Genomic DNA, 16,254 nt, shown 5'->3' on the forward strand with positions numbered 1-16,254 from the left:
ACAGCCCCTTGGAAATCTAATCAGAAGTAAATTGGAGTTCTTGAATATTAAAATATGATTTTAATAATTCTGGTACTTTAAAGTGCAAAATATGGGATGCAAATTTTGAAACTACTGATTTGACTCTATTCTAACATTGCAATACTTTTTCAGGTTCATACATTCAGTTTATGCCTTTATTTTTGTGACTGCTAGATTATGGCATACTGAAAATGGCTTTGTGGATCAACCTTTGTACTGGATGGGAGATAACTGCTCTGTGTTTGTTAGAGAGATTAAAGTGCTAAATAAGTAAGCCTTAAAAAGGTTGTTAAACAATATTCTCTAGATGCTTAAAGCAAAACAAAACAAAAAAGCCAAACACAGATAATCACCAGTTTTCAAAGAAACTGCTTGCTCATGTGAGTTTCATCATGCCCCAAGGACATTGTGTTCTGTAAGAAGTTGAAGTAAATGTGGTCTTAATTTTCCATTTATGTGAAACTTACATAGTTTAAATTGTGTTTAATGGAAGTGTCAGTATTTTGTACTCATTGTAGAAAAACTGCAGGTAAATGACGCAAGATACAAGTTGTATAAAATTCACCTTCTTATGCAAGAATTTAAACCATTCTTTATTTCAATGGCAACTTACAATAAATATGCTTCCATTATATTTGACCTTTTTGAATTTATTGTAGTGAGGTAATGCACTATTTGAAGCTTCTCTTCCTGATTTTCACTTTAATTTCTTTTTAGAAATTTCTTTTAATTTCTTTTTTTTCATCTTCAGGAGAAACTTTTGCTGAAACATTTTTGAGTTTCAGATGAGCAAAAACACCAGAAGAATGATCAGTTCTCCATTTATAACTTGTTGTAGTCTTTATATTCTTTGCTGTTGCATAGTTCAGTGAATAATTCATTAAACACCTTGTTCTTAGAAAGTTTCTTCACTCCCTCACCTATTGTGGGTTAGCATTTGGTTGATAATAAAGTGATTCTTTTTAGGTAACATGTTTGCAAATTTCTGTGTCTTACTCTAAAAAAGTTCCTATAATATGTGCAATCAAGTTGGATTGCACACTGCTTTTCCGATGAGTGCTTTTCATTCCTTTTCTCTGCTCTTCGCTTTCAGACAGAGGTACCTTTATTTTTCTGTCAAGTCCATACGTATCAGAACAAGGAATGCTAATCTTATTTACTTTACTTTGCATTTACTTAGTACTTTCCCTTTGCAAATCCTAACAGAGTTTTAAAAAACATTAAGGTGGAGCTATGAATGCCCTTTCAGAAGTATTGCTGAAACTCCACTAAGTTGGATTGGTACTTTTGGTAGCTTCAATATACTAAATTGGAAATTTGCAGAATGCAGCCTGGAGTATCTGAATGCCAGTCTTCTGTCTTGTCACAGAACTTGTTCAAATTGTGTTTCAGTATTTCTTTCATTATTAGCCTTCAGTGTTTGTTCCCTTGTATATTTCAAACACAGTAACGTAATGACATTCCTCTTGAGCCTGTACCAATGTGCTTGCTCTGGTAGAGGCCAGCATCAAATACTAAAGAGGACAGCATAAGGATAGGGCAGGCACACAGAAGAAACTGCCTTGTTCATAAAACAGAAGTAGTACTTATATTTTTTACAGCTCTTAACGGATTATTTCTCCCAAACTGAACCTAATCATTAGCTTCTACACTTTTCCTAAAGTAAGGAGTTACACAATTTAGTTGTGCATTTTATGAGAAATTCCCTTATCTATTTCAAAACTTACCTGGTGAATTAGTTTACTATCTCTGGGTCTTGCAAATGTGAATTTTTAGGTATTTTTTTAAATAGGTCTTGTACTGTTTTTCTGCTGCCAGCCCTTTTAGCCATCTTTTGGTGGGAAAATCCTGGTCTCTTGAATCTTTCCTGATAAACACATGGAAAGCCACTGTAATTTATTTTTTTTTCGTCCTTCTCTAGTCCTGTGTGGTTTTTTTGAAAGGTGGAGTCAAACACATTGCTCAAGGATTTGAGGTACAGAGTGAATTTATACCACAGCGTAATGATGTTTTCTGCTTGTTCCCTGTTCCGTTAGTAATGATTTTTTAATGTTCTCTTTCTTTCTGCGAATGCCACAAAACAACACTTGGCTGGTATTTCTTTAGAAATCCATGTAGTAGCTGCATTGTATGCTTGTTTACATCTGATTTATGGTTTATCTCTGTAAAGAAGCACTTCTGGTTTTATCCAGATGCATCACTTTGCACTTACCAACATTATTCCTTCTGGGTTTTTGTCATCTGATCAGCGAGTACTGTGCGATCCTTTTTAGCTAAGAACATAGCAACAATTTATCACCTTGCTGTTCATTTTCTTCTCTGGAAGCTTTGTTTAATACACTTAACAGGTTCTTTGGGTGCCTGTGGGACTTTTTTTGGTCACTGGAAGAACTTCTAAAGCTTGTCATTTACTTCTCTTAGTTTCCTGTTCTCCAATCAGTCCAATCGGACCTTTTCCCTTTATAACCAAAGGCACCATTACTTCTTTAAGAGTCTTTGAGAGACATTGTCAAAAGCTTTTTGAAAATCCAGGCATGTGACAGCATCTCTGTGCTCTTTGAAGGTACCTGATTTTCTAGGCAATACTTTATCTACAAATGCCACCTTAACACATTCTCATTGTGTCATATTTATCTGTGTGTGTGTGCTCCTTTCTTTATGGTTTGCATGGTACAAGTATCACCATGGTGTCCTGACTTTTCCCATTAGCTGGAGCAGACTTACTAGTTGATAATACACTGACTTTTCCCTGGAACCTTAAGTTTGTGTCTCATTTGCCACCTCCCACTGCTGTGGTACTGAGACTACTTTAGTTGATAAGACCATAGTGAAAAGCAGCCATTTTGTAAGTAATTTTCTTTGTAACTCTTAACTGAATACTATCTGGTTTCAGCAGTTTGTTTCAAATAGTTTTGTTTGTTTCTGTTTTATAGTCTCTTCTGTTGTCTTTTCATCTTGGGGCATTTCTTTTGATTTGTCATCTGTTCAGTTTTGACATGAGCTCTTCTGTGAGCTTATTGACAGAGATGGGAGAAATGTCTGCTGGGGATTTTTTTTTTAGCTTGTTTCTGGTTTTGTTCAACTGGTTTTTAGATTTCAGAGTGCCCTTTGCTATAATTTTATCTGTACAGTTCATTGCCTTTGTTTATCCATGTTATCTAGTAAATTTTTCACAGAGACATTGCAGTTGAGTATGTTGCTTCAGCTTTCTCAAGTTATTAAATGGTGCTGTACTGTATATTTCTGTAACCCATTTAGGTCCTGCTCAGGTTCCAATGATGTCCCCAAATGGTTCAGTGCCTACTATTTATGTGCCTCCTGGATATGCCCCACAGGTATGTCACTTCATTTGCATCTTGTTTTATTTATTTTCATGTGAATTTTGGAATTGGAACCATAATTGCTAATTCAGTAAAATAATTTCTTATGTTTCAGTCACTGTCATCAAGCAAGGAAATACAAGAAAGAAAGAATGTCTCTGAGTATGTCTGAGATGGGAGACTTCTCATGCTGTGTCTGTGCCTGTTCAGTTATATATTAGCTATGTACATGACAGTAGCAAGCACAGTTCCTTGCTGAGTTCAGAATCCTAATGTACTAGATGCCTTCTGAATATAAAATGCAGTCATGACCCAGATATCTGCTTGTGCAGGACCTGTACTGATTCCTGTGTTAGTGAATGTTTTCTCTTGGCAGCAATATATATATATATATATATAAAATATATATATATTATATAATTTATACATATACATAGTCCATGTCTGGGAAGTTCCCTGCAGATAAGGAGAAAAACAGGTCAGTTGAAAAAGTACAGCAAACAACATGGAAAAAGTGTCAGCTCTCCATTGGGACTAAGTTATTATATGATAAGTGTTTCCAGCACTTATCTTAAAATGGGGCTCTCGTTTTTTCACTGCTGTGTGATTCCTAATTTAGATGACTGGAAATTAAATGTGAACTAGATAACCTGGACATCCTTTAAAGTAGATTAGAAGGATGATTTTTCTTGGCTGTTTCTGACATGTGAATTATAATGAGATGTCTGGCCTTTTAGATGGTTCCTCTTTCTTTCCCTCGCCTGTAGAACAAGTCTAGGGCTTAGTAGGTCAGATCTGGAAGTTAGAGCAGTTGAATGCCACTCCCCATGATGTAAGTCTCTCTCAAGACATTCTGTTGTCATGACCAGTCCATCTCTGGCCTAGAGTGCATCCAGTGGTATACACTGAGAAGGGACTACAACATGTGAAATACAACAAAAAAGCCCACGGTGTCAAAAGATGTTGGACAAATTATCAAAATAACATTAAAAAAAAAGTCCTCTAGCAAAAGTAAAGGCTGTTAGAGCAGGCAGACTACTACTCTGATTTTTTTCTTTCATCTCTTGGAAGTTGGCTAGTAAGTTGATTCTGTGCACCCTTCGTAGTTGAGTTCTCAAACAGGCAAAAGAAAAATCACATATAAATAATCACTTAAAGTCCATATATCTTCAGGTCATAGTAAAAAGTCCTGATTCCTATAAGAATTCATTCTTAAAGAACTGAAAGAAGTTTAGAGCTAAATGAAAATTGGAATTTTACCATATTTCTTATTTGTTTCCAGTTGATGAAGTACATATTGTAGAAGTTGTGTAACATGTGCCAATCTGAAAAATATTTTTTTAATTAGTTTATCCTTCCTTTGAGGACAATTTGAATCAAAGATGCTGAAGGGCTGGGCCTTGCTGAGACCCATTCATTAGCCTTTCGCTGGAGTTTGTTAGTCCAAGCAGCTGTTGTTTTATAGCATAGCGCTCTGACCTTTGAACTGACGGTGCCTCACATCTATCCAGCTGAGAGTGCAGGTGGCATGAGTTCATCTGCTGTTTTCATTTGAGTAGAAGTACCATAGTCCAGGACAACCTGTAGTTTATAAGCCCTCTAAAGTGTTTATTACTGACAAAACATACCAGATTTTGAGGTTTATGATGGGAGTTCCTCTCACAAGCCAGAAAATTTGAGAGTAGTCTTGCAAAACAGGAAAGTCTAACATTATCGAGCTAAGAGTTTTGCCAGACTTACTGCAGTCCTAGCAAACTTCTATGGTTTCTTCAGGTATAGCGTATTTTTAAAGGTCAGCAGCTGCAGCTATATTTTGAGTAGGATAGGAAACCAGTTAAATGTCCTAGGCTGTCAGCCTGCAAGAACTGTGGAACAAAGTAACTATCTTTTGTCTCTCCATTTTCATTTAGTTCTATTATGCCCCTGCTTGCTTCAGTTCCTGTTTGGCAGTGATACAATGTACTGTCCTCTGTTAGAAGTTGGGGATAACCACTGAATAAAAGATTTACTTTTCTTATATCACATAACTAAAAAGCAGTTCATCAGCTGATTTCCTTTTCCCTTTCTCTTCTTTTGGAACTGTAGTTGTAAAACTGAAAGAAAGCACTTCTTTATTCATCCTCTCTTAAACCATCTATGTTCTCTGTATGGTGAGTTTTCCTGTGATATTTGGTTGGTTCACTCAACCAAAGAGGCTTATGCCAGAACCACATTTTGCTAGCACAAATGGGGTAATAGAGAGCTTGTTTACTTTTTCAACTTAAAATTATAGACTTAGCATGATGCTCTGACAGCTTTTTGGAGCATTTTTATCTGTGTAGTTGTCTGCTAGAGTCCTACCGTTGAGCAGATGTTAGATCTGGAAACAGTTGCAGACTTGTTAAACATAAGGTCCCTGCTGTTACGAATTGGGGACTATTTCTAAGTTACTTAGACTGTTAGCAGACCTGAGGAAACAAGTTAGAAACTAAGCAGCTCATTTGTTTTTAAATGGCATCTGCTTCCTACATAATCTGAGTCTACTCATAAAATCATAATAAATTGCAGTATTTGAGGGGTTTGTAACCAAAAGGGACTTAAATAATTAAAACTACGTTTCAGTGTATAGAGAATTTCATTGGGCAGCAGAAGTTCTAGTTGTATTTACTGCTAATATATTTTGCCTTTAGGATACCATGCAGCTATGGTTAAACAGATTTGAATAGCATTGTCTTTAATTACTCTTTCCCAATAAGGAACAATTTTTGTGTACTGAAAAAAACATTTGTTAAAGTCATATGGTATGCATGTTTTTTAAAGCTGTGTTCACTTAAGTAACATTAATTTCCAACTGTCTGTTAAGTAAAGTGGGATCAGCTCCATTGTGTACGTATTTCTGTGTCTTCTGAATGTTGTTGCATATACAACATATATGCATATCCTACAGTACCAGAAGCATGCAGCTCTATCTACAGCACTGTTTCTCTCAGTACAGTGGTGAAGTTTTGAAACAATTTCCTGTACCAATCTCACTTACCTTGCATTGGTTCAGCTAGCAGGATAGTTTGGGGCTGTATAAATTAGATTGCTGTCAGAGAAAACAAAATCAGAAGCTCTGTTCCAGATGTACCAGATGCACACCAACCCCTAATGGGGACATGGTAAAACCAATGATCCTCCAAGCAGCTTTCTGTCATGGACGTGATGGAAGCGTTCACTCTAGGGCACAGGGCTAAATCTAGCCAAGCATGATTCCATTAACCTTAAACAGTGTAGCTGAAAGCAGCTTGGCACTAAGTGTTTTGATCTATTGATCTCTTCCTGTTGCACCAGGATGTTTATTGGTGTTTGTGTACATGTCCCCATCTCATTTCAAATGTCAGTGAAAACTTATGTCATACGGTTGCATTGTCTCTTGTTATTGAATATAGTCATGATAGTCCATTTTTCTCTCCCTTTTCTGGATAGATGTTTAATCTAAAACCTTACATTGCAGTTTCTGCTGTGACTCTATGCTACAGCATTCTACTAGGAAATGAAAAACAGTTTATTTGTTGTCATCCCCTACACTGAAGTTACTGACACCACAATACACACAAGTCAAAATACACCAAGATAATTTCTAGGAGTCACCAACAATCATGTATTTATGTGAATTTGCAAACATTTAGAGAGGGTCATGATGTGAGGTGCTTCAGGGGCAGACCCTCATTCCTGGTCTAGTTGATGACCCACCCTCATTTACTGAAGAGCATTTTCTGCTTCAGTACTTCATACAGTTTGTGCCCATGTGCCTGCTCTCCACCAGAGCCCCACATGCTGCGCAGCCCAGATGTGCTACAAGTCCCGTGCTCAGCACACCTCAGCTCCATGCATCTTACAGATTCTCGCCATGGAGTTGCATATGCTACTGCCATTGCTTGGAACTTCTGGCAGCATTGCTAAGGGCCACCACACTCGGGTACCTTGCACAAAGGCTGCTGTCACATCTCCCATTTGCTAGTTCTTCACAAGCCCTTGCACTACAGTCTGCCAGAGGCTGCCACAAAGGCACCCATTTTCCAAGCAGCATGTGGCTTCCTTCAGCAGAGTTCAAGACCTCTTACCAGGTAGAGGGATAGGGGGAGGAGAAGGAAAGGAAAGAAAAAAAGTAATTTAGAACTACTTGACTTGTGAAGGAATTTTGAGAGGGCTGACTACCATCCTGGTAATTTGTTTGCTAACAGTTTGATGCAGATGATGGCTGCTGCAGGGCCAGTATGGCAGGTGTCTCCTGGGTTACTGTTGGTGGGCTGAGCTGGGGACAGAGCAAAAACAAGACACTTCTTTTTTTCTCATTATTGATACTGAAAGAGGTTTATCAGTTCACCAGTTCATACACTTAACATAGATAGACCTTTAATATCCCTTTTTTTTCCCTTTGCTATTTCCCATTTTCTTTTCATCAGATTTAAGTGGTTTACTATTCCTGATTTTGTTTAAGGATCTACAGAAACAGATTTTTCAGACTGTCATTTCTCTTTTGGTGTGTGCTCTCTCTCACTGTACAGGTTATTGAGGATAACGGTGTTCGAAGGGTTGTGGTGGTTCCCCAGGCTCCAGAATTTCATCCTGGTGGTCACACAGTGATACACAGGCCTCCACATCCCCCACTGCCCGGCTTCCTTCCTCTTCCAGCCATGATACCCCCTCCACCCCGTCACATATACTCACCTGTGACTGGAGCCGGTGATATGGCTACGCAGTACATTCCACAGTATCACACTTCGCAAGTCTATGGGGATGTGGGTAAGTAGCTCATCAAATACTGCAAGTTTTGTCAAAGGGAATAATGTTCTGCTCATTTCCAGAATCTGTTACATTGTTGTGTGGGCTTTGTCAAGCAAGACTTATAGCTTGAATGGGAATCATACACAAAAAATTTTATGTGGATACCAGCCTTGATTTGGCTGAAGCTTATTTTTCCAGAAGTTGTTTTAATTGATTTGATTGTCTATTCAATGATCCACTAAACATAAAGATTGCTTCTTACATGTATAGGTTACAAATTTTTTCAGGAAAGCGATGCAGAAAGTGTTTGTAGTGATTCAGCATTTAAATCCACGCCTGAGCACTGTTCTGAGATCTCATGTCTTGCAAACATCCTGTTTGAAGCATGAAATAGGAATTCTTAGTATTAAGGAAAAAAGTGGTCCATTTTTCATAAAACTATATGCATTTAATTGAATGTCCCTTTGAAGTCCAGTTGGAGTAATGAGGAGCCACTAACCTAAATTTAATTAAGTGGTCGAAGGCATCTTTGCTAGTGCTATTGACATCTGCCTTTACTATGGTTTGGTGGCAAAGTATATTTGTCCCAGCTCAGGGGCTGGGTTCTTAGATTAATATTTACATTTCTGATAAACTTGCTTTTCTTTAGATAAGGCAGGTGCCAACCCTGAAAGACTTTCAGAGAACAATTCTAAGTTGCTGTTTTTAGAGAAAGCTAGAAGCTATGGAGAGGGAGGTTAAACACAACTTCTCAACATTCTATGATACTACTAAAATAATCTAAAAATGGCCTTCATCTATTTGCTGAGCTTAAATAGTCAGGATGAACAAAGTGGTCAGATAAGAATATACCAATGTCTTGATCTTCCTGGAATTCTTAGTGTTACTCTTATGTTGTACTTTATTTCTTCTTGCTTGACTGTGATAACAATACATTACTAGATGTTCTTTGGGTGCTTATTCGTGGTTTTATTAATTTCCTGATTTTTTCTAGATGGCAGTTGTCTGATTTAGTTTGCTAAGTTAAGAAATTTGAGTGTGATAATTAAATGCATAAAAGATAAATTACAATTCTTAATGGAATAATATTTTTTCAGATTTCTGCTGCCAGGTTATATCACTTTAAATATGAATTCAGTGATAATTTGGTAAAATGCTAATGTAAAAAAAATGATCAAGTGGGATTCTTTGTTTGCTTTGTTTTCAGTATATATGTAAAATGCCTCTGGGTTTAGGAAAGTAAAGGATTAATACTGTAATTTGTTATTTGTTTGCTACAGGTTTCACATTTAATTCCAGATCTCTGACTTTGGCTGTAGCTTTTGAAAGTCAAAACCCACAGTTAGGCCCCTATTTCAGGAATCTAAATTTAAGGGAAAAGAACCAAAACAACAAACAAACAAAACAACAACAAAAATCAACCAGATGCTCACAGAGCACAGTAGTTCCCTGACAGAAGCACTGAACTCTCTAAAGGTAGTGATCTAGAAGTCCTTTGTCAAACCTTCTGTGAATTAAGCTGACTTAAAAAACAAACAAACAAACAAAAAAAAAAAAAACAAACAAAAGACAGAAATAGAGAAGTTCTCTAACTTTTTTTATTTTTATCCTTGCAAGGAAGTTCTTATTTGATCTTATTTTCAGTACTTCCTATCTCATAAGGAATAACAAATAATGCATTCTTGGGCCTGACTGATCCAAATTACCTGAAAATGAGCAAATTCTATGGTAATTTTGAAGGACGTATTTTTTTTTTTTTTTAAAGTTTTCAGCATTAATCATAGGCAGGGTTACACTGAAGAAAGTGTATATACAAGGTCTATGAGTCAGTAAAGTGTTTCTAAGCATAAAGGTGAAATGCATATAAATGTTAGAACTGGACAGAAGAGTTTACCAGTTTGCAGTTTAATGCTGTCAGTAGTAGTACTGACTTTTTTCCAAAGCCAATTCTAATTCACAGATGAGACTTTGGTGCTGCTGCAGCAATGCCTGGGGTTGCCATGTGCAGGTATAGTGCACTTACAAGGCCTGCCCATACTGTTGTCAGTGTTTTGGTGTCTTTCCATTGCCCCGTAGATCATACGTTCTATGTTTCTATACTTTTATGAGTGTTTTCCCTGCTGATTCCTGCTAAAGCATCATTAAAATATTAGCACTCTTGCTGCATTCCAAAACTTAATGCATTTTTTTATTTCACATTAGATCAAATCTCCTCCGGTGTAATAAAGTGGCACATTTTTTTCTATATAGACTTTATCCTGTACCTCACAGCTCAAGGAAGATTGTAGAAACATTTCAAGAATAATTTTTAAGTGGAGAAAATATGGGGGAGGGAAGGATTATACTCTCTTCCCTAACATATTGTTAATGTCCATTTAGTGTGTATCAGTTTTCAAATAGGAGTAGAGATACAATTTTACACACAGGTGCACATTTAATTCACATAACATTTTTAGGTAGATTTTAAAATTAGATTCTGTTGTTAATGATTGGTTTTTCCTTCATTCATTTAGATACTCTGCCTGCTCATGGAAGATCCAACTTTAGAGATGAAAGGTCAAGTAAAACATATGAAAGGTTACAAAAAAAGTTAAAAGATCGACATGGAACTCAGAAGGATAAGTTAAACAGTCCTCCATCATCTCCTCAGAAATGTCCTTCTCCTACAAGTGAACCTAATGGACTTACAAAAGGACAAGATGCAGCTGGTGTAAGCACAGGTTCTACCAAATGCAAGTCTTTGGGTAAAGGAAAAGGCAGTTCTCAGACAGACACAGAAGTGGAAGGTAGGTGTTAGCAAAAGTACCATATATACACACATATTAATATATGACACAAGTCCAGTGTCTGGCTGAATATAACATTTGTAAATAGAACACCACACTTTGACAATCTTGAAGTTCAGTAGCAGCCTGTAAGTGCCCTGACTTACACAGAATGGAGTTAAGGGTGATCAACCTGCTCATCATATGGCAATGTGGGCCTAAGAGAACAAAAACTACTGGTATGGAAGTCTCCATGTAAATTTGAGAAAATACTGAGTCACACTTCATGACACTGTTTAAAGAAAAATCTCTGCTTTGTTCAGAGTGCTTGTATTTTAAGGAATCACTGAATATTGGTGGCCTGCTTGATATTGTAGAAAACATAGAGAGAATCAAGTGTCTGAATCAGAAAACATACATCTATCTTGATAAAGAATATTTTGTAAAAGAGATACTGCTTTTACATAAAATTGATCTATCCCTACCCACTCACAGTTGAAAGGCCTGTGTAGAAAAAGGCAGATCCTCACATTAGTCCCTGTGAGATCATGTTTTCTGAGACACTACTATAGGGAGTGTGCTTATTATTAATACCTTTATTTCACTGGAAAGATTGTTATCTCATAGATGGACTGAATTCACTTAGTCATACAGTCATTGTCAAATCTGATGATGCATCACTATGCAACTCGGAGGTCTCTACCATAGTCATTCTGATTGTGAACATAACATGCAAGACTTGTCATCAGCCAGGAGCAGTTTTCAGAATAAGGAACTGTAATTGGTGATGCTAATGGAAGTAAACCATAATTTTTCTCAATTATTTGAAGTTTGCTTTGAGGTAAGAATTTTGTGCCAATGTATGTTAGATAGCTGTAAACCAAAAGAACTGTGAAGAAAGTACATCTAATCAAAACCAGGAAATCTCAGCCTATGAGAGCTATTTAAGAACAAGTATAGATGATATCCCGTGAAAGCTTAGTACCAAAGGTTACATTTGAGATACAACCTAAAATCAGAAGTTGGGAATTCTTGCTCCAAACTTGAATATTTTTTACTATAGTTCCAGAGTGGCAGTTCACTTTCTGTTCATCTTCAGTTTACTTTCTTTGTTGGTGTTTATCCATGAGCTAACTTTAACAAGGCACAAACGATGAAATATACCGTTCTTTACACATGTTAGAAAAATTATAGTGATGTTTCCTTAGAGGTATTTTATATGAAAAATGGGAAAGTCTACTTTTCAACATTATTTCAGGAGACATTGGGGAAAATTATGTACTGAGACTTGTGAAACAGAAGGCAGTGACTTAGAATTGTCATACAAGTCAGAAAAGCATTTGATTTGTTTCAACAGCATAAACCATCTTAGAAACAAAGTTGTAGATAGGTTTGATCTATGTTTTTTAAAGAGTTTTGTCAGGCTTTTTTTTTCTTTTATGTTTTAAGGCAGGTTAGTGAATTAAAAATGCTTGACCACACCTTCAAAACTGAGTAGTCTGTTCACTTACACTATTGAGATAATAAAATTTAAATATTACATGAGAAAAAGAGATAAAATGCTTTCTGTAAGTTATAAATCCTTTATAAAGCTCAGCTATACCTTCAGCTGACACAAAACACCTTAGACTGTTTTCCTTGCAATTGAGGAAGGCCAGCAGTGTCACCAGTAGACTTCCAGTTGATGTGCAATAACATGTTTAAACTACTGTAATTTGACTGCATCTACATCCAAAAAGAAATCTGTGGAAAATATCCAAGATCTTAAGTTCTATAGAGCAGCAGTTGGTTTAAAGTGATACATTAATAAAAGATAACCAGGCTTTCTGTATTCCATAAAGCACAGAAAGGCTTTAGAAATAGTTTTATATTAACAACTTCTTCAGAAGCTTTTTTGGTTTTGTGTTGTCCTAGCTGAATACAAGTTAGCAAGATGTTCTACTTTATAAATGCTTCCTTCTTTGTGCAATTGTTGAATTTGAAGAGCTGTTTCATTGTAAAATGACTGCACAATATTCATGGGTACTTCTCTTTTGCTTTGATTTTGTTTTTTAAGAAAAGGATGAAGAAACAAAAGCACTGGAAGCACTTCTTTCTAATATAGCCAAGCCAGTGGTAAGTAACAAAAGTTTCCATAAAATCAGAATTTATCTGTTGCTATTTTACACAGTCACACCTACATTTCTCTCTCTTAAGTTTAAAGGGTCTTTAATTTTCCATACTAAGGCAAATTCACTTAACTTCCAGTCACTGTACTGTGAATAACTAAAGCAGTTTTTAGTGTATTAACATTTATGAAACTAAAACTGTCTTGATACTTACTCTGCAGAATTCTTCCTGGCTATTCTGAGAATCTAAGTATTAACAAAATTAGTTAAAAAACATAGAGAGAGATTGTAACATTGCCAGTAGTATAATGATGCTGCTTAATCGAATATAATACTTAATATAACATTATAATGCAGAATCTGTTCTCAATTTCCTGCAACTTTGTTTAGTCTTAACTGCTCAGGAAACAATTTTACACACTGCATATCTCTAGGCATGAGAGGTACCTGGCAAGATTTTGGAAAATTCATCAAAAATGAGGTTCTGTAAAACCTTATTTGCAAACTAGAGAAAAAATATGACCCGTTTCTTTTTCAAGAGTTTTTGGCAGCTTCAGGGAAGAGAGCCATAAAATTCACTACAGAAGGTGACTGTCAGTAGTGGACTTCTGGCCTACCTGCTTGAAAATTTACCAATATATTTTCATTTTGTAAAACTAAAGCATATTTTTGTGTTGATACTCTTTAAAGCATTGTTGCCAAATTCAGTAATTTCTTGCATTTTAGAGCAGGCCGGTGTTTTTTTCTTTTGTTGTCTGAACCTTCCCTGGTCCCAGCCTTTCCGTAAAGATTTGCATATCTTTTCCAAAAATCTTCAGCACAATCCTGAGTACACCATCTTGCCTGAGTGAAAACAGGCTGTGTTCCTCATTGTAGCATAGTCTGTACAACTGAAACTCCAGGAAGAGCTTGGTTTGTCCAGACAGTCAACTCCTTCCTCCAGTCATCAGCTACGTACCTTCTTCACTTTCCAGGCAGCCTCGCCCCAGTTTAGTGCCCTAGTCTTGATTCTTCTTTCATATGTTTCTTTACAGCCTGATGAGGAGAGGCCAAGAGAGCTGGGGCTGTTTAGCCTGGAGAAGTGAAGGCTCAGAGGGAATCTTATCAATGTATATAGATATCTGCAAGGCAAGTGCACAGAGGAGGGAGCCAGGCTGTTTTCAGTGTGCCCAGCATCAGAACCAGAGACACTGGGCCTAACCTGAGACACAGGAGGTTCCCTCTGAAAATCAGGAAACACTTTTGTACTGTGAGGATATCAGCTCTGGCACAACTTAGCCGGATAGTTTGTGGAGACTCCCTCTTTGGAGATACTGAAAAGCTGTCTGGACATCATTTTGGGCAGCTGGCTTTAAATGGCCCTGCTGAAACAAGGCAGTTGGACCAGGTGACCTCCAGGGGTCCCTTCCAACTTCAGCCATTCCATGATTCTGTGGTTCGCCAAGCGTTGAGCAGGGATTGTAGAGGAAGTTCTGAACACTTGGTGTCCTGCTCTGTCCAAGCATCAGGATGGGTTGACATGTCTTCAGTGCCCCTGTGTCGTTGGTGGCTAAGCAGCATGGAGGTGGGAGCTGCTTGAAATTAGAGTGTTAGTGGCTGTGTTGCCAAGGGGAGCTCTGACCTCTCTGAATGAGACTGTGAGAAGAATGAATCAACAGGCCGGGTCTTGTGCTGTGTTGCTAATGACCTGGGGAAAAGCAATGCAGTGCCAGTACTATCATGATTTCTTTCACTTCCTTCTGCCCTCAAGACTCAACCATGCGTGCCTTTTAGACAAGCGCCCTAGTTCCTCTCCCCAGCATGTTCTTGCTTGAACATCACTGCATGTAGCTGTGTGTAACAAGTGATCTCTGCAGGCCTCAGAAGGCATCACAGGCACAGGCAGTGGTAGTCTGCTACAGATACAGAGTGTATACAAGGCAAAAATCCCGACTTCCAGCACTCAGAGAGGCTTATGCTTTATGAAGGCAAGGGACTGTCAGGGCTGTGAGGGGGTGGAAGTCTAGCTGATGTTGCAGCTTGGGGGAGTATGGTGTGATGTGATAGAAGTCTGTGTTACCTACTTGGGCCTTGCAGGATCTCAAGCCACCCTCCCAGTTTCATCAAGGAAATGTTTTCCTCGCTTTCCCTCAAATGAACCAGAAATTTTTTTTTCACACATTCTTTTTGTGGTTCTCATCAAAAATATTTCTGCAGGTTTTTTATTATTGTTTTGGTTGTAGCACTTACTGTGAGGATTGTGGTTTCTGATGGATCATTGCTACTTTGTTCCCTGGGTGAACCATGCTGGCACAGGTAGTACTGGCTGTGATGGTGGCCATACGATCAGATGATCATACGGGGTGCTGTACAGTACAGTGTCCATTGCACCATATCCTACTCCAGAAAGCATGGAGTAGTGCTGAAGGCTGTGACCTTCCAGGGCTGGCTCATGTCTCAATGCCCAGGTCCAGGGCATGTACATCTAAATCAGGTAGTGGTCTTTATCATGTTCTTTCATTCACAAATACCTTTCAGTTCTATGCAGTATGGGATGCATCAATTTTGCTACCTCCAAACTCCTGTTGAATTCTGATTTCCATGAGCTTTTCTCCATATGGATCCCCTATTCTTTCATACATGGCAGTGTTAACTCAAGTTGATAACATGATACTGACACCAGATGACTCTTCTGCTTAGGGGTCTTGAATGATTTATACCCAGATGTAAATTGGAGTGGTTCTGCAAATTGCACCTCAGTGTTTGAGCAAAGTCTTCACCAGCTGTCATGTCTGTTAACCAAATAACAAAACAAGAAAAGAAGACCTGAAAAGGCAAAAGCCAAATAAAGAATGATGCAGAAGGCTGAGTACTTTTTAAAAGGCAGTAAGTGCTCAGAATTTGAGGGTTGGTTATATAGCATGTAAATCCCTTTAAAGAGTGTGATGCTTTCTGGTTCTGTGTATGTTTGTGGACTTCTGGCATGTGATGCACCTCACTCACAGTTAAGTATCTTGGGTTACTGTGAATGCAATCCAGACTGCACATGCTAAAACTGCTCTTTTGTTTGACCCAAATGGCATGTGTAACATATTTAATGAGGAGATTCACTTTGGCAAGCTGGATTGCTAATGAAGACGTGCCCACCTCTTATTTCCACACAGCTAAAGACTCAAGTATTATACGCTGCTTTGCAGAAACACATAGGGCTCAGAGTTGCAACCAGAATCAATTGCAGCTGCTTGCATAAGCATAGCAAGTTACTTGTAAGTAACAAGTAATGCCAAATTTTTTGAAAAAGCCACTCCCAAG

At 37.7% G+C, this 16,254-nt stretch overlaps 1 protein-coding gene across 7 annotated transcripts in view; it reads left to right on the forward strand.

Annotated features, from left to right (window-relative positions):
* FNDC3A (fibronectin type III domain containing 3A) overlaps positions 1 to 16,254 on the forward strand; it is a 113,225-nt gene that overhangs the window by 60,647 nt on the left and 36,324 nt on the right. For all 7 annotated transcript variants that reach the window (XM_058844679.1, XM_058844670.1, XM_058844688.1 and 4 more), the window contains 4 exons: positions 3,280 to 3,356; positions 7,871 to 8,108; positions 10,604 to 10,876; positions 12,912 to 12,970. In XM_058844679.1, the coding sequence (XP_058700662.1) occupies positions 3,280 to 3,356; positions 7,871 to 8,108; positions 10,604 to 10,876; positions 12,912 to 12,970 (647 nt within the window). The remainder of the gene's footprint in view (positions 1 to 3,279; positions 3,357 to 7,870; positions 8,109 to 10,603; positions 10,877 to 12,911; positions 12,971 to 16,254) is intronic.

The sequence above is a fragment of the Poecile atricapillus genome, chromosome 1 (assembly GCF_030490865.1).
Source record: "Poecile atricapillus isolate bPoeAtr1 chromosome 1, bPoeAtr1.hap1, whole genome shotgun sequence".
Taxonomy (NCBI): domain Eukaryota; kingdom Metazoa; phylum Chordata; class Aves; order Passeriformes; family Paridae; genus Poecile; species Poecile atricapillus.